The sequence below is a fragment of the Polyergus mexicanus genome, unplaced genomic scaffold (genome assembly GCF_030449975.1).
Source record: "Polyergus mexicanus isolate NDT 795.1 unplaced genomic scaffold, iyPolMexi1.0 SCAF_14, whole genome shotgun sequence".
In the NCBI taxonomy this organism is placed as follows: domain Eukaryota; kingdom Metazoa; phylum Arthropoda; class Insecta; order Hymenoptera; family Formicidae; genus Polyergus; species Polyergus mexicanus.
This window is the reverse complement of record NW_027223334.1, coordinates 531,334-550,173: the sequence shown is the minus strand read 5'-3', so window position 1 is coordinate 550,173 and position 18,840 is coordinate 531,334. Positions and strand designations below refer to the sequence as shown.

At 39.6% G+C, this 18,840-nt stretch overlaps 3 protein-coding genes across 3 annotated transcripts; all 3 read right to left on the bottom strand.

Annotated features, from left to right (window-relative positions):
- Window positions 1-299: 299 nt before the first annotated feature.
- On the bottom strand, window positions 300-5,653 carry LOC138939283 (uncharacterized). Its single transcript, XM_070306935.1, has 7 exons — window positions 5,387-5,653; window positions 5,083-5,253; window positions 3,683-4,825; window positions 2,370-3,101; window positions 1,927-2,092; window positions 1,053-1,410; window positions 300-657 (listed from the first exon to the last, which is right to left on the bottom strand). The coding sequence occupies exons 1-7, from the start codon at window positions 5,651-5,653 to the stop codon at window positions 300-302; spliced, it is 3,195 nt and encodes a 1,064-aa protein (XP_070163036.1).
- A 5,963-nt stretch (window positions 5,654-11,616) lies between these two features.
- On the bottom strand, window positions 11,617-13,220 carry LOC138939282 (uncharacterized). Its single transcript, XM_070306933.1, has 3 exons — window positions 13,165-13,220; window positions 12,158-12,382; window positions 11,617-11,750 (listed from the first exon to the last, which is right to left on the bottom strand). The coding sequence occupies exons 1-3, from the start codon at window positions 13,174-13,176 to the stop codon at window positions 11,658-11,660; spliced, it is 330 nt and encodes a 109-aa protein (XP_070163034.1). The 5' UTR covers window positions 13,177-13,220; the 3' UTR covers window positions 11,617-11,657.
- Window positions 13,221-17,527: 4,307 nt separating this feature from the next.
- On the bottom strand, window positions 17,528-18,155 carry LOC138939281 (cuticle protein 70, isoforms A and B-like). The gene has a single exon (XM_070306932.1). The coding sequence runs from the start codon at window positions 18,113-18,115 to the stop codon at window positions 17,759-17,761; it is 357 nt and encodes a 118-aa protein (XP_070163033.1). The 5' UTR covers window positions 18,116-18,155; the 3' UTR covers window positions 17,528-17,758.
- Between the last annotated feature and the right edge of the window lie 685 nt (window positions 18,156-18,840).

Genomic DNA, 18,840 nt, shown 5'->3' with positions numbered 1-18,840 from the left:
ATATATATATATATCTTTCTCTGTCTTAATAAAATGGCCGTTCTTAATAAAATTTGCTTAAACAGAAATAAAATTCACATTTCAATATAAATATAATATGTATATAAATATATATCTTTTTTCTCTCTTTCTTTACGATCGCAATTAAAATGTCTCAAATTGTCGAAATCATTGCTACAAATTTACACATGAAATGATAAAGATTGTTCGATTCCGCGAAATTTGACGAGAGATTCCGTTAAATTTTTTATACATACTAGAGAATATATATGACTCATCATTGATCGGATATTTCTTTTTCAGTAATCCACGATCTGGCGGATATAATCGAGATAATGGGAAACGCGCGTGTAAACGCCGGGTACGCCGGCCTGGCCGCAACCGATGCCCCAGGAAACCACTCCGGCTAATTGCCAGCGGCCGTGACGCTCGCAGACCATCGGACCGCCTCCGTCACCCTTGCAGGCGTCTTTGCCCTCCTCGCCGCCGGCGCAGATGAAGCCCGGATGCAGATTGAAGCTGGGTCCGAGCCGCGTCCGTCTCATCTGCTGCTGGCAGACGTGATTGCTGACAACGGGTACGTCCACCTCCTTCAATATGTTTTGATACTTTCCGTAATCGCCGAAGGCGTCTTTACCCCATCCGGTAGTCCAGCATCTATCACATGTCATGATTATTTGTTAAATTTGAATGAAGACGAGCTAGATTTTTTTATAAAGATAATCGCTGAGAAAAATTGAATAATCACACGTTTGATAATGTTTTAATATTTATCGAATTCTTGAAATAATATATGGTAATATATCTAATCTTAAGAATATGATATTCTATAGATTTACCGATAAAAATACTTTGTATTTTATATTTGATATATTTTGCAATTATTTTTTTATCTCTAAATACTAGTCTCTTGTGAAATCTTTTTTCCACTAAATCTAGAAAATTCTAGAAGTTTGAATTCATCAATTTTGGATTCTTAATTCGCGATGATAATAATTATTTTTACACGATTCGCTGTTGTATTTTATAAATTAGGGAAGAGGGAGATGTACCTTGCTCCTGTAAAATCGTCGAGTTTGTCCGGTAGACAGGCCGCACTAATGTGAGGATTCTTTCCGAAATCGACGTCGTGGTCTAGTTTAAGAATGGCGATGTCGTTTGCGAGAGTACCGGCATAAAATTCAGGATGCACGAAAACGCTGACGATGTCGCGTTCGATGTAGGGGTAGAATTCGACATCGTGATTGACATCCCATTCGCCCAATCGTGCGCGAAGATCACGACCGGCGTGAGTTTTCACGCAATGAGCAGCGGTGATGATGTGACGCGACGAGATCAATGTACCTCCGCAGACATACACGCTTTCGGTAGGGTCCTTTTTCAGAATGGCAACTTGCCACGGGTATTCACCTAAATGAAGAAAACATTTCATATAATAGAATAACATTTATAATTAAATATTATTTAATGTTACAATAACATTAAAAATTTAACATTTTTAATATTGTAAATGTGAAATATTTTAAATATAATATCATACACATAAATTAATATTGTATTTTAACTAGAAAAATATAAAATATGTCGGATATTTAAAACATTTGAAAAGTTTATAATTTTGATATTAAATACAATATAATTTTTAATTTAAATATAAAATAATAACGGCCGGTTTTGTTAAATATTTGTTATTAAATTAGATCAACACATATTTATTAGAAACCAACGATCAACAAATAATAATATTAATTAAACGTTCGCTATTGTTGAGAAAAAAAAGAAATAATAATAACTTTCCATATCTGAGAGATTCAATGATTCTAAAATATATTTTCCAAAATGTCTTTAATTCATATTGTTGATACTCAATCTCTTTTTTTCTAGTAAGTATCATCCGTTGAATAAATCGCATTAGGAATCACGTACCGAATTCAGAATCTCCATCGACGTAGACCGGAGTCTTGATGCGGCCATTGATGCCTTGTGTGTTCCTAACGCCGCATTGACCGGGTCGCGGGCGTGCTCCTATTATGTGCGATTTCTCGCAGCAGACATGATGAGAACTACAAACTGGCGGACGTCCGTATCGTCTCTGTGGATAGAAACAAATCAATTAATCGATCTTGCGACGAATCGGAGCCTCAACGAGCCTGCACGTGTTTTACTTATCGTGTATGTTCTCGTTTTTTATCTGTACTATACATTGCCGGTTGACGCTCAGTTTGACAGTCTCGCGTTCGTAAGTTCGCAGAGTCGTTATCACCGTGGTCCTCTGTCATCCGCCGACAGCCTAATCACTTACGGAGCGGCTCTATCACCTATTACCAACCGATTAAATCTGTTGAGCCAAACTGGCAGATGGTCCTTACCTCCGACCTTGTTTCGTTAAACGCACTGCGTTTCCTCCTGTCCGAGAAGGTAATCTTCCCGCTCGTCTGTCGTTCATCGGTCGGTCCCTGCGAAGAATCCTTTGTCGAGGACTGTTCACCTTTCGCGTTTCTCGCGCGAGCGTTCCTATAGTAATCATCCGCGTAGTCGTTCGAAGAATCGTAATCATCATAATCGTCATTATCGTCTTTATCATAGGAAGGATAATATCCGCCGTGGTAGTGAGGCTTGTGATACGTCGGATAGTGCTCGCTGTAGTGATGATGAACGCCGTGCGACGGATAGAACGGAGGTCTCGACGGATAATGATAGATCGGTTTCTCGCGATGCGTGTGATAATGGGGAGCGTAAGCCGCATCGTATCCGCCGTAATGCCCGCCGTACAGGCCGTACTTCTTGTAAGCCAGCAGATGGCCCAGTTTGTGAACAAGTCCTGGATTTGGTGTCACGTGGAGATTTACGTATGGCTTAACGACCTTCTCGCCATACTCGTCTTTGGTAACTTGCACCGCTACAAGCGGATTCACGGAAACCGGACCTAGATTTATGCCTTGTCCACCAATTGGACCGTAGCCTGGCGTGTATCCCGGGATTCCCAGAGGATAACCAGGGTGGGGCGCGATCGGACCACCGGTCTGCGGTAGGCCGAAACTGACGCCCCAGGTCGGCTTCACGTTCAGTTTCGAGGTGTCCAGATTGTCCACCGTCAGTCTCTGCAACGAGAGAGAGTCGAACAAATTCACGTGGAGAACCGTAGAGTAGTCTCCCTCTCTCGTTTTTTTTTTTTTTTTTTTTTTTTTCGGGAGGATTAGTCACGTGTCGAGATTATAGGCCAGCTAGACTTTCTCGCCGCTTTTCGCTCCCCTCGCTCGCGCTTTGTTAAAAGTGTTTGTTTGACCCAGATCACACACGAGTTCCGATGTCCTTTGTTACGGCGACTTCTAAATTTATTGTTTTTAATTCGTCTAATTGCATGGTTGCATCTAGGACGAATCGACTGACTGACATGAGCGTGTCAAACTGAGTGATGTGTTAGAATGTAACGCTTATATATAATAGCATGCATTTTACATGTCTGATAATTTAATGAATATACGAGTCGAGCTTTCGATGTAATTCAATCGATTAATTTTATACAAATTTAATTTCAATTGATTTTAATAATATCTTTTGTTAGTCTAAATATATTATAGAATCGAGATTTAATAATTTACATTTGTTTAAAACGATCGATTGTCACATCGTCTGCTCGAAACTTGCAAGAAAAGCGAGAGAGAAATTCGAATCGACTTACTTCTTGTATCTCTTGCTTGTCGTCCTTCTTGATAACGCTCTTGACATCTCTGCGATTTCGCTTTGTAACTTTCGTCTCGGCCGCTTCCTTCGTCCACTCGTTTTTCGCCTGTTCGATCTGCTCGGTCTCGTTTACTCCCTTGGGCACTCGCACGACGCTCATGGTGCCATTTCCATCGGTAATCACTACTTGGACAGTTTCGGCTTCGATGTCCTTGTCAAGATTGCGCGGATCAATTGCCAGGTAGAGATCGTCCTTGCGGCCCACGTGATTGATCGTGGCGCATTGATCGTACGGTACGCACACGCAATCGTCATAGGACGTGGCACCGTAGTTGCTATCGTCGCCATTGTTGAACTGATAATCGCCGTTATCCGGGAGATTACCGTTTCCCGGGAACTGATTATTGGAGCCGTATTGTCCGAACTGCTTTGGCTTTTCGTAAGCGGGATAACGATCGGCGTAGCCTTTCGCGGAAGAGATGGACGGACCGCTGTTGCTCGTGGGCGTTTTGATCTTGAACGCTTTTTTATAATCTTCAAAATCGTTGAACGTGGTGCCGTAAGTACCGCCGTTTCCGTAACCGTAGTTGCCGAGTCCGTTACCACCGAGTCCGTTACCGCCGAATCCGTTACCACCGAATCCGTTACCACCGAGCGTAGGAGATGGGATTGCGATGGGATTGGGCGCGATGCCAGAGTTTATATCGTCTCCGTGATGATAATGATGGTGAACGTGTTGCTGAACGGCCGAGGAGCCCGGTTGATGCAGGACTACCTGTTTCTTATCGATAAACTTGTCCTCGAAATCAGGTTCAATATCGACGCCAGGCTCGTATATAGGTTTAGACACGAATGGGGGAGGGAAACCGGGTTTCTTATATCCAGGGTAAGGTCCGACGAAGCCGGGTGGCGGTCTACCAAACGTCGGTCCTGGACCAGGATAAACGTTAGGTCCAAGCGGAGAACCGAAGCTCGGAGGCAGTGACACGGGTTTCGCGGGACCGTAAGGTCGTTTGACGGGTATAGCCGGAAGTGGACGGCCCACCGGTTTAATGGTCACCGGTTGAGCGTAAATGACGTCGTGCGGGTAAATGTCTCGATGAGGGGAATAATAAGGACGTCGTCCTTCCGTATCCTCGCACTGTCAAAAAATTAATATAAATTATTAGAAGCAGATTTGAGTCGCGTAAAAATCAGAATTTAACGCATAAGTCATAATTTTCGAAAACTTTAAGATCGATATGTAATCTTAAAAAAAAAAAAAAAAAAAAAAAAAAAAAAAAACAGAAAAGGCATTCTGGATATTAATTATATTTCTATTTTTTTTTTGCACATTCATTTTTTTTATATTCTATTATTATATATATTTATAAAAAGCGCTACTTGACGCATACTCACGTTCATCAAACCGAGAGAGCAGAGTTTGTCCCTGATGTAAGTACGCGCGATGGTATCGTTGCCAAGCTGAAGAGCATTTTTTACTTCAGGATCAGAGTAGATCTCTTCGTAACCCTCGAGATTGCGACCCTGCCGATTGGATACGAGAATGTTGTCGATTACAGATTCGATCTGTAATTAAGCAACACCTTAGGAATATTCCTTCTTTTAAAGTTAAATGCAAAAAACTTGATATTTTCAAAATTTAATTTTAACTTTAATCACGTTTTAACGTTTAATATTGAAAGTACTTTACGATCCTTACCGATTTTTCACTGAGAACTTCGGCGACTCCGCTGGCGCCTGATTGAATATTCGCGTTGTATACCAACGATTGTTGCGATTCCTTCTGTTGCGTATCGGTAACGTCGAACGTGACAGGATGATATTTCTCTTGGTCTTCGTTCGAGACATGAATCTTCGACGGTTGCCATTGTACTTGCGAAGACTCACTCGGCGTTTCATATACTTGAGTACAAAGTGCTTGGTTTGCTATTGCCAAGCAAGCTATCAGAATGAACTGCGTTCTCATCCTGTAACGAGCATCGAGAAAGACTTAGTTTTATATTGAATTTTTTAATCTCGCGATCACGAATAGAGAAGCTTTTTTTTTTTTTTTTAACGATCTTATAATCCATCATCTCGATCAAATTTATTACACATTAAATTTTCTTGTTTATAGTTTATATCGCTAAAATTTATTTTTCGATATTTTATATCTCATAATCTATATTATTTCATTTAACGTACTCATCTTTTTGTCACATTAGTGTTTTTCATCATTATTTAATCTATTATTGTATTTTAATTTTTAAGACAAAGCCCTTTGCCATTTTCCATTCTCCAATAACCATCTCGAGAATCTCTCAACAATTTCTCCGCGCGAACGCCAGCTGCGAATCCACGTGAAAGTACATCTCACCTTTCTCCGTTTAGCTTTATTGTTGATCGCGACCGCGATATAGCTCGATGTATCTCGAGTCAATATAGGATTCGTATGAAAAAGATACGTTTTTAACATAAAATTATCCATCTAAAATTTTAATCCACTTTCATTGTGTTCGTAAAGATAAATTTTCTTCTTTACTAGAGTAACATTCTTACTCATCCACGTGTAGACAGGAGTTTCCGGTGACGGTACCGTACCGGCTAAAGCTGTCTTGCTTGTGAAGACGCGTGTAATTACACGGATGGGACCAACGAAAGCGAGAGGAAGTTGGGTGAAAGTCGTTTAACCGGTTCGTACAATCGTGATATTTATTGTCGGCGCCTGGCACATCTCTCCTCGAATATATTTCATTCGTTCCGAGATCACTTTGCGGACATGGGGAAAGCAGTTGCGTAACGAATGCAGTTTATAATGTTTATGATTTGAATTTTAAATGAAAAAAAAAAAAAAGAACATGTCCAACGTTTGCAACATCTAACTTCTTTATGATTGATTGATATGCGGAGTTTAAAGAGAAACCGCCGTATTTGCTAAAGATATATATATAATATATACGACTGTGACGCATCTCTTTTGTTTACCGCCTACGACAGTGAAAGTGGTTACGTATATATTACGCGCGGACACTTTTAATTTTTTACTTTCCACTCGACATCTTGTTAAAGCGCCGATATCGATATTTTTTGACATTCGTGTAATGAAACTTCCTCCAGTCGCGAATGACACAGTTGGTTTTACCCTTGGTTTCTCGATGCTTGTTATAAATCAATTATTTTAAAGTAGGTCGAGAACGCAATAGAAAAGCCATTATATCACGTCATTAAAAATTGGATAACCGTTTGAAATTTTTAGTATTTTTTATCATGAATAAGGAAATATAATAAAATTTTTTAATTCATTTTATTCAGAAATAATTTGCTATTAGATTTTTATTCGAGTTAAATTATATTCTTTTATCTTGATTGTAACCTTTCGAAAATAAAATACAATATCTACAAAATGCAAGAAATGCTTAAATTTACAGATAAAAACGATACGTAAAAGTTTTGTGTATTTTCTCTTTCTTTTCAATAATTTTGCTGATTCAATCAATAATATATTATAAATATCGATATCTTTCTGTTAAATAAAAAGCAAAAATGTAAGGATAATTCGCATTTAATTTGCATACAAGTGGGTCAGATATGCTTGATAATCGGCGAATCTGAATAAGGACGAAGCAGAGGCGGCATATTTAAATGGGAGAAAGTTTTTGTATAGAGATGCGTAGGCGATGCCTTTTCACTCCTATTTTCAACAAAGTACGCATATTTTATATTTTATGAGATATATATACATATATATATATGCATAGTGTTAAGAAAAATTACATTTTTATTCGAGTTAAATTATATTTCTCTATCTTGATTGTAACTTTTTGAAAATAAAATACAATATCTACAAAGTGCAAGAAATGTATAAATTTACAGATAAAAACTGTGATTTTTTTCTTTCTTTTCTATAACTTCACTCGGAGAAATCATCGCTCAATAAAAATCACCTGCTGAACAAACAGTAGTGAAGATATATTATATTACCGATCGATAATCAATAAAAATATTACTTATTTCATCAAGCGTAAAAAAATATTCTCTCTGAAAGACAATGGTATTTCTGCTAGATTATATAACAAACCGCTCTACTTTATTTTTTTTTTTTTCACATTTTACATTTACATTACATTCACATTTGTAATTAAAAACATATCATTGGAATTTCGAAAATTTGTCCGTCATACTAAAATAATTACTTGCTTTATTTATATCGTTAAATACTTGTTATATATTACATTCACTTTTTTTTTTTCCTTTTTTTTACTGCCATACATCCAATTACAATATTGTTGCAGAATTAATTTTACATCTAACAGAAAGCAATTCATAAACATTAATTCGAATATACGTAGAATGAAAAATTTATCGCTTGTTAATGCTTATTCTCAAATGCGCTGTGCACATGGATACTTTCAAAAAATTTCAATTATTTAATTTTGTAATCATTTAATTTTTAATTATTATATATATTTTATAAAAATATATTATCCCCTCTTCTTATAGAAAGATAATCTATTATTTATAATATTTATAAAATATCGGAAGGATTTATTGCGTTAACTGCTCGATAATACACACCTGACTGCTGTCTCCGGATGCACTCGCGACAAACTGATTTTCTCGAGCGGCTCGCGATCACGTCTTATACTCGGACTCTCGCTCTCTAACCGAACACTTTCTCCCTGCACAACGTCGTCGTCTGTGCTTTTACCCAAGTCGCCACGAATCTTTATATACGCGTCCCTTTCGGGGATGCTGGGCCACCGCTCAAACTATCGGTGGGGTACATTCATGAGTCATTTCACAGACGGACATCCGTCTTCGTGACGCTTCTCTAGCGAACGATAAAGCAAAGGAAACTTGGAAAAAGTGTGTCCATTGAGCAATGCAAGGCGTGGCGAAAAGGGTCGTACTTACTTTTTTATTGCATTAAAAGTTTATCGCATTTTATATATACACACGTATGTATGGCATTTTTTGTTTACAATATATAATATCGTATTTTTCGATCCATATAAAAGCGAACAATATGCCGGTACGCATGAAACTGTGGTTCTTGTTACAATTGGTATTTTCTTGATAATATTTAAAATATTTATCGGAAAAATAAACGGTGAGAAAAAAACACAATAAACTCTCCAATATAGTATAATTTACAATGTATTAGCCGGATAACCCATTAATCCTGCGTTGTGAAAAAGTAAAACAATGGTATATTTTCCATTAAACACATTTTAATTTAATCTTTACAACATTGAATAAAACTTTTATCAATTTTTAATAAAATCTCGGATATATTTAAACAATTTAGGGGAATGAATACTCTTAATTATTTTAATTCGCGCCGATTAATAATGTTAAAAATTGTTTTATATTTATAATATATTTATATTACATAAACAATAATTATGAGCGAAGATATTCACGATAATTATTTCTCATCGCGCGTAATAATTATTTCTCGTCTTTAAATTATTTCATTAATTAATGATGAAACAATTAACGAGATTCGAATACAAATTTTTCTATTTAAATTTGCTCGATCTTTACCATGTTGCTTTCTTTTGAAATCAGGGAACGGGCATGAAAAATTTCTATCGGATTAAAAAAAAAAAAAAAAAAAATTACATGGTCTTTTTTAATCGATTTATCTCATCATTTATCTCGTCATTCGAACACGGGCTTGATCTTCTTCGTAGATCCGGCGTTACGTAAGAAACAGGAGGAACTCGATACAAATGCAATACTGTTGTTGTCTGATATTTAATACACGCTGTATTCGATGAATGAACGAAACGATCTTACGTCACATTTGGGATTTTTCGTCGATAAAGTTATGTAAAATTTATCACCTCGCTTTCATCTCACCGAAACTATTTTTGAGAGGAAACTTTGATACTAATATAATGTCGCAACGAAAGCTACGAACAAATACTACGAAGACGATTTATATTCCGTAAATTCATGGTTGTTAGCCTAAATTGTTTTTATGGTAATTTACAGGGGGATTAATATTAATTTTTCCAATCGAATTCGTAACTAGATTTTTGTCATTTTTTCACAGAACCTTCTTCGCAATCGCTCAGCTTCGCTTCTTCGAAATAAATCGAGCGTATACCGAAGAAACATATACCCGTCCGGATACTTTCTTCTCGTCAAGCGCACCGACCTTGACTCCTTGGATCATCACGCTTGACGTAGGATAGTAATTTTCACTCTCAGTCAACCGCGCGGTAGAAAGTGAAGAAGCGTACTTTCCGAAGAAGGGTCCGATGCCCCGCGCGTTGGGAGAAAATAAAAATCATATCAGTCTCATTAATCGGAACGCGATTACGTTATTTTAGGATTTAAAAAAAAAAAGGCTGTTGACGAGGCTCAATCGACGCGTCGTACGGTCAAGTTGTCTACATTTCGTGAATTGTTATACCCTCAGGATCCGGGAGAAAGTATTCGATCGCATTAGTGAACTTCTCCTTCTGCTTTTCGCCGTCTCGGGTCTCCCGGGAGTTTTTCCAGCCCGATCGAATCCCGTAGTTTCTCGCCGCGAGACGAAGTTTGCAATTTCGCGATTTCGGTAGAACCGCCCGTGAGAATTTTCAATTTTCACCACGCCGGCCTCTCCCGCGGGAGAATTATTCAGAGCGGAAACTAACAATAAAACCCTTAAGGAGTCTCCTTTTTCCCATCACGTATCGGTGATCAACGATGCCTCCGTCGCCGATTTCCTTTCACGCGCCACGCACGCTTGCCGTATTACGTAACAGGGATTTTCCGCAGCCTTTCGTAACACTGGGAATTTCGCGTCGCGGATCACACGCCGCGTTAAGCCGCGCGTGAATTCTCTTGACCTAATTCAGGTATTCTTATACGTTTTCTATCGCGCCGGAATGTAAATGGTCTCGATACAGCGTCAACGACGCAAGTGATAACGTCACGTAACGTATATTAGCATGATTTAAGAATATCGAAAGATTCCTTTCCCGAAAATATTGTATAAAATGTAAGCGTAAATTTCCCGGAATATACACAAATTTCTTAAAGGCCGAGCCGATTGAGAAAAGAATTCTTAGTAAATTTCTTCTCTTACTCTTCTCGTATATAAATATGAAACCGGAATTTGCCCATAGATTGCCCTAGCTGTCAATGTAATTACCGTCAAACCGCGTCATCGGCGCCATTTTCTTGTTTCGACATCTGATAAAGATTTTCAACTCACAACAATACAAGTTTCATACAACAGCATAGTTTTTAATAGCGTTGAACATGTCGAATTTTGTGCCTGGAAACTACGATTTGCGGACAGCATTGATTTTCGGTTATCATTTGAAGAAAACCGCTGCAGAATCGCATCGAATGCTTGTCGAAGCTTACGGTGAGCATGCTCTTGGTAAATCACAGTGCTTTGAGTGGTTTAAAAAATTCAAAAGTGGCGATTTTGACGTGAGAAACGAAGAACGTGGAAGATCATCGAAAAAGTTTGAAGACAGCGAATAGCAAACATTGTTGGATGAGGATGACGCTACCGACAACAAACGATCGATTTGAATCAAGCTTTGCGTGAAAAACGACCAGAATATCAAAAAAGGCAACACAAAGTGATTTTGCTTCATGATAATGCACCATCATTCGAATAAAATATTTTTTATCATTTTCATACAATAAACGTGTATTTTCTATACAAAAATTCCGGTTTCATATTTATATACCTGGTAGATGAACACGAGGAATGATGACTATAAGCTACGATTGGAGTAAAGCCTTATTAGAGATTATTGAAGAAGGGAGGACAGAGGAGAGAGGGAGAGATATGGGGAAAATGAACACAGAAATTTTCATCGAGTTCTTTTTTCTTTCTTTTTTTTTTTTTTGCGTGGATGAGGTTACACGATAGACGATGATTATCGATGAGAGGAGACAAGCTGCGAGCCGTTATACACAAACTTTCACACAGGCTTCACTGAGGTCGACGGCTACCGGCCCAATGATTTTTTCGGTCAGTAGGTAATATGGTATCCATGCTGTTCGATCGAGTAACTCGATGGGATCTCGGCGATCGGCGCGGAATAAGCGTAGGCGTACGGTGATATCTGTATAATAATAACGAAGAATAATAACAGACTGTGAACAGTCGTTGATCTCGATTTTTCGCGAGAGAGCGTTTTTAAATTCTCGTATAATGACAAGATCTCGAAATCTATAAAAAGGAGGGTTGAAATTAAAATTTCAAATGCGCATAAATTTTCTAGTAAATTCTCAAATACGGATGTATAATTTTTAAAGGTAAATTTCCGGCCGTTTAATTTTTAAATCGAAGCTATCCGTAAAGCTACCCCTCTGGTTCTCCATAGAAGGTGGGGGGATGGGGGAGGGGGGCGTGTGTGGTTTCGCGTCGCTATGAAAAATTGAACATTTTTTTTACCCCCGTAAATTGATTTTTAAATATTTAACGGGATGCAATGCGGAGAGAGTTTGCGCCCCAACTTTCCATACTCACCTGCGATAAAACGGGGGCGGTGTACGCGATCCGGGAGATCGGCGCGATGACAGGCGCGGGGATCGGGGCGACGAGGGGTGCCAGCTTGGTGGTCGACGCCGGGGTTTTCAGCTCGGTGACCAGGGTGAGCGCGGGCGCGAGAGCCGATTTCGGGGCTGGGGCTGGTGCTGGCGCGGGACACGCCACACCGAGAATACCGACGACGACGACGACGACGACGAGAATCTGCAAATAATGGTATTAGTCGTTTCGAGAGAGAACTCGCTTCTATTTAAATTCGAAAACTTGGGCAACGTTAGGTAAACCGTCGAAATCGCGCGAAGCAAATGAGTTTTCTGTGTGACGCGAATATCCCCGGCCCTTAACAGAGAGATAGGCCAGCGTGCGCGTGCGATAAACGAGATTATTATATTCAAGCGATTATCGCGCGATAAATGCCATAAAAGATCGCGATATGTACAGAGCATTAAAAAAAAAAAAAAACATTCAATATTTATATGGTAGATGAGATACATCATACTGAGTATCGCATACGATGTTTACCTCAGTGTTTATAAACCGAATGTCCTCATTCAATTTCCATGCATACTTTATAATAAAAGATTTCATCGGCAATCAGTCAATGGTCGTCGATCGGCGATTGCGGATCTTTGCGATTCGCGAGGAGAAGACGCCAAGCGTATATGCGGAAATGGAAGGAGGACACGTGGAACACCCTCTGTAAATATCGAGATAAAGTAAGTCAATCGTGATGCTAACGTACAAAAATGTTTATATCTTAGAAACAATTGAGCTTTCGATCTATGTTTACTGAGGTTTTTTTTCTTTTCCTTTTTTTTTTTCACTTAATATGGTGTGTCCTATCTACAATATATATATTGAATAGTTTTTTTTTTTTTTTAACATCCTGTATATGAGTCTCTTGTTACGATTTTTAATTAATATTTTTAATTTTACAAAATCGTGAAATTTATTATAGATGCGTGTTTCCGATCGGATTTACTTACGAATCGCAGCATGATGAACTTTGAAGGAGGATTCTGCGCGGATGTACTCGGGAACGGGATGCTCTATGTCAGTGCGCACTCCGGCCTCCGTCTCCTCGTACTTATAGAGGTCTCGGGGGATACCGTAAAAAGTAGACTCGTCCGGTACTACAAAAGTTCCCAACTGCCGTACCGCCGCCGCATTCCTTCTCGGTCTCAGGGACGGATGAGATGGGGATTGCAACGCGGCGCATCTTCACTTTGCGATATATATTGACTCTGCCTACATTATATGCAGTCCTGAATTAGGTACAATTCATGTATGATAAGGAGACTTGAGCTAATGCGGTCTAGAATTAATTATAATGCCGATGTAATCAAGTTGGAATCGTACAAGAATCTGTCAACCTTTTTATAAATCCAGTTTAATTAATAATTGATTAATCAATTAATTAATATAAGACTAATAAAACTAATAAAATTAATCAATTAATATAAATTGACAATAGAGAAAACATATTTTATCGATAAATTGGTCCTTTCGATGACGCAGAAATAATTCTAATGTCATCTCGCAAATGGTAAAAGGGATGACACGTTAAAAGAATCTATAGGTATCTCTTATTTTCTTAACGAAAATTAAAGTGCAGATTTTCTTGGCATTAGGTTCCGCTAAAGATATATAGCGGATAAAACGTACACGGCAATAAGAATAATATACCTTGTCCCGGGAAACGCTTCTTCCATTACCTCTTCCTATTTCTATTTCTTTCTATTTCGCGAAACAATCCCGGCGCGAGAGAGAGAGAGAGCCCTTCGACTTCGCATTTTTCAATTATCGATTCACCGTGGTCCCTTGGACGCGGCACGTACGTCCTCGCTATAATTCTCTCGCGTCGGTATTTTCTTGGCCGGGATATACGTATCTACCGGCGCGTGTAGAACGGGCGTGATTTAAAGAAAGGGAGACGCAAGAAGGCTCTCCGTAGACCAGGGATACCGAGGTCATTAGCAATACTCGCGGTTCGTTCACCCGAGACCTTGAGGATCCAAGCTTCGTGCATACACGCTTCGAGGCAATCGCGCACCGTAATTTATATCGAGACACAAACCTATTGGCAGGACGATACCGTGTATATTTATACATAATTATGCGCTAAAAAATTTCAAAAGTATCAAGAGAAATCACTAATATAAAATAGATAGCGATGATACTGTACGAAAAAAAAAAAAAAAGAATAATTTTAGATACGAACGGAGCAGTGTGTGGATATTGTGGAGGGAGTATTGGAGATATTTGGTGTATCAAGTATACACGATTTAGACGTGAAAAGGCATGACAATTTATTAAGAAATTTTTAACAAACGTTACCTCTTTCCAAGGCCAAAGACTGCCGGTTTTGGCCCGTTGATCGATTCACGCGAACGACGAGGTTCATTTCGCAAACACACTCGAGACTCTCAATTTTTGAAAATGATTTGCGGGGACAATGTCGTCGCAAGAGGAAATGATGACAGTTTCGAATACTAATTTTGCGCAAATATTAAAGGCTAATGATAAAGCTAGGGCTCTTTAATTTTAAAGAGCACAGTAAAAGGACCGACAATCTACATTTCAAATTTATGAAACTTAATTTTCTCATTGATATAAATAATAAAAAATTTAATTTAATTAGACTTTTTAATAAAATATATCCAAATAAGATTATAGATATTTGTTTTTTAACAAGATTCTACGCGTATAAAAAGAATTCTAAGGAAAGTATCGTTGTTGTATAAATTTGATCGTGCTCTTTAGAATTATTCATGTTTAATACTTTAATCCTCGGAATTGATTATGCGTCTTGTTGAACGGTATATTGACGTCCTTAATCGGTTCCTAGGTATGGTACCTTCTCGCCGAACAGCTGATCGTGAGGATACGTCGGAAAGATCGACGAGTCCGCGAAGTACGCTACGTACGGTTTGACGGCTGGCAAAAGTTTCGCTGTCACTGGGAGCAGGGAATGCGTGTTGTGGACTATACGATGTCCGTGGGTCTCGATCGTCTTCTCAGCGACCAAAGATACCTTCGCCAAGGGTTGCACGATCTCGGCAACTGGTTCTTGCACCGGTGCCACGTTCGTTGGGTATCTTTGCAGCGCAGGTGAAACTGCGGGTACCAAGGGCAAGGGCGCCGATGCGTGCACCACGTTGTTGCCGTGGGACTCGACAACCTCTTCGGAGACGAGCTTGCCGACAGGCGCGAGAATGATTCCACATTGCACTGCGAAAGAAAACGTTCGCCGTAGATGTATCAAACCGCGGAATATTTTCGGAAAAATTAAGACAACGCCGGTGTCGATATTTTTATAATTAGTTTTATATTATTAGCCAATCGAGAAATTGTCTAAAGAATTCGCAGAATAATATTTGCTGGCTCGGAGATTGAATTTAATCGATTAATGCTTCTATCTATAAGAAACATATTAAATTTTTATTTATTCCTCTTTTTAAATATTTTTTCCTAAAACTGTATAAAAAAATAACACACCTCCGATTTAATCGTCATTTAAATATGTTATAGAGGAGATTTTTATAAGTAATTCCCATAAGAAATAAGTGGGGGACGGTATTGATCGTATCTGTGTAATATATACTCTTATAAAATATAATTCTTGGTTCGCGTAGAATAATTAAAGATTCCCGAAATTTCCGAGATATATCTCCCTTTGTATTCTGAAAACTGTATTTTAAGAGAATGTCTTTCAATTTAATGGTTCTCATTGTAAAAATAAAAATCGTAATTGTAAATTAATTGCAAGAAATTTCAAAAATAATTCCGATATTAAAATATATGCTACTAATAAGATCGAAATTGTGCGAAATAGATTAACGATATATCGCATTACGAAAATCAAGATATGGATAAAGATATGGAATATACGATTTACATTCTTGCCGCTTGTTGGTTCTGAAAGCGTTAAGCTTTTTGCCATCGTCATGAGTTTGCGGGGTAGTACGCTTGACAGTCGAACAAAGGAGCTACCTTTACACGATCCCGAGACTTTACTTTTACTCTTCACGTCGCGGTAACAATAAGCACTTACGCCATAGAAGCAAAAAAAGAGTGGTATTAGTACTTCTCCTAGAGGGACGCGTAAAAAGCGCTCGAGCGTAAAATTAAGGCCGAAAACGCGCTTAATCTTGACAATGTCATTTATTCGTTTTTATCATACTAACGATGGCAAACTCGACGAGGAACGATATTATAATTAAAATGAAAATAATAACCACGCATATATTTCGGAAATAATAAAATTAACTGAATTATATTATAAGAATTATCAAAAAGTGATTAAAAAATAGCAACTCTTGTCAATTTTGGGGGCGAAACTTTTAAATAGATTTCAAGATTTTCAATATTATGTATATTTTTAGAATTATATATTTTTTAAAGAGTAAACATATGATTCTTTTTTAACATAAAGCACATGCAGTTTGAATGTACGAAAGGTTGATATATTCGATGATACGTCGATAGCATGTTAGCATAACATATGTTTAGATACATTTATAACTTTTCTTTACAAACGTAGATGCGATATTGAATAATTCGCCTCTGCTCTCTTTCTACTTTTTTCTCTCTCTCTCTCCTTGTCTTCTTTTTCAGGGTGAAGGGACTTTATTTTAAAGCTCTCGTAAAGAATTTAGCGAGTTAGTTTCGTGAAAAGTGCACAGGCGGGTTTATATATGTTTCTTGCAAATATATTCAATACGTGACCCGATGGCGCCCGGCAAAGTTTCGCTCGCGATTGTCGAGTTAGAGGGGAATGCAACGGAGCTAAAGCCGAAACTCAAACAACCGTTGATCGCCAAGTCGGTAAACACTTTTCATCGAGTCCTTCCAAATCCTATTTTGAGAAAAGCCTCACGTAAACGGATAGGTAGGTAGATGGACGTACTACGCGGACGTGGCCCGCGCGCGATGTGTACCTTTAAAAAAAAAAAAAAAAAACCTATATAAGAACGAGATCACCCCGTGATCACGACGCTTCGTGTTTGGCCATCGTCCGTGCGAGTAAAAAGTTGGAGCTCTCCGGGACGGGTCGAGCGAGCGAGAAAGAAAGGATCCGCGACCCTCCATAAGCTCGGATAGATCCGTGATACGGAGAAATTAATCCCTTAGGCGTGATAGCGTGTGGCATGAGAACGAAATGGTTGAAATTTCATAATCGCGAGAAGGGAATGTTTTACGCGACACGACGCTTGTTATTACACTACTCGGTGACCGTTAAAGCTAAAACTCTGAAATATAAATATATACATATATTAGAAATGTTCACTTCATACGTCTTCTAGTTGAAGGGATTATATAACGAGGATCAAATAAATATAGGGCATCTTTACATAAAGGCAGAAATGGCAAATTTTATTGATCAATCGCGCGATCTGGCTGGTACAAGATTAGTCCGATTAGTTAGATCTGCAGGTGGATCAATGGATCGATCGTTTCGATGAATCGTCATCGTCGCGCTGCGTCCGGATGGACGACGTGGATGTTGTTCGTCGCCCGCACATTGGTCATCGTGAGAAACGTGAGAACGGGCGAAGAATGGTTAGGGATGAGATTGCCTTAGTGAAGAGCGACGACGGGAGCGTGAGCGGCGTAGGTGACGGGTGCGTGAGCGGCGTAGGCGACGGGTGCGTGAGCGGCGTAGGCGACGGGTGCGTGGGCGGCGTAGGCGACCGGCGCGGCGGCAACGATCGGGGCGGCTTTGAGGACCGGTGCGGTGTAGGCGACAGGGGCTGCTGCCACGAGTGGACTCTTGACGGACACCTTGTAGGTGTTGGCGTAGCTGGTGGCGACCGGGACGGTGTGGGCGACCGCTACCGCGGGCGCCGCCGCGACGACCGGCGCAGCCAGGTAGCCGGGTTCAGGTGCGGCCATGGCGCAGCCCAGCAGAGCGAAGAGAACGGTCAACTTGTACATGATGATCGTTGCGGGTTGAGTTGCTTCGTACTTCGGAGAGCGGGAGTGCCGAAGAGCGAATGATGCCTGGACACGGCGTCTAGGACCCCTTATATCCGCCGTGATTGACCTCTCCCACTTTTCCTCTCGCGACCGGGCCTCCGGCGCGGCGGCACCCGATCCCGGCGGCGATTCCTGTCGCCTTCCTCGTACGCTCGCTCGCATCGTCGTTCCCTGATGCTCGTTTTTTGCCGCGCCGCTGACGAAGGAGCACTGCCAAGGACTACCGATCTCGTTCGTGGCCTCTACGCGGACCCTTCACCGTACGGCGAGCGTACGACGGTAGCCTCGACGTAGATGACGTACTTGTCGATCATCGTTTTGTCTCTCCGAGAAGGACACGCGAGGGTTAGGCTCGAAAGGGTGACCGTGATTATCGATGACCTTATCTTCGGGCTTTCTTTCTTTGTGCGAACGCATACGCTTGAATCAAGGTTCAATGACATAGCCTCGACTATCGATCATTAAATTCTCCATCAAGGTATATATCCGGAACAATCGTACATAATTATTAAACGATTTATTATGTATACATATTAGCTTTCGAGCCGATTGACAGGGCCAAAATATGAACTCAAATTTTGCCTCGAGCGACAACAACGGGTCACAAAGCTTGTCACTTCCTTCATTAACTCTTGACGTACAGACATGTGACATTGATAGTCGTTTAATTGATAATATTAATT

Excerpts from the sequence above, each read along its gene's own strand:
- LOC138939283 (XM_070306935.1), bottom strand. The coding sequence starts at position 5,653 with ATGAGAACGCAGTTCATTCTGATAGCTTGCTTGGCAATAGCAAACCAA. Across the intron at positions 5,254-5,386 it reads AAGTTCTCAGTGAAAAATCG|ATCGAATCTGTAATCGACAA; the intron begins GTAAGGATCGTA and ends GCTTAATTACAG. Across the intron at positions 3,102-3,682 it reads ACAAGCAAGAGATACAAGAA|AGACTGACGGTGGACAATCT; the intron begins GTAAGTCGATTC and ends CTCTCGTTGCAG.
- LOC138939282 (XM_070306933.1), bottom strand. Across the intron at positions 11,751-12,157 it reads CCGCCCCCGTTTTATCGCAG|ATATCACCGTACGCCTACGC; the intron begins GTGAGTATGGAA and ends ATTATTATACAG.
- LOC138939281 (XM_070306932.1), bottom strand. The coding sequence starts at position 18,115 with ATGTACAAGTTGACCGTTCTCTTCGCTCTGCTGGGCTGCGCCATGGCC.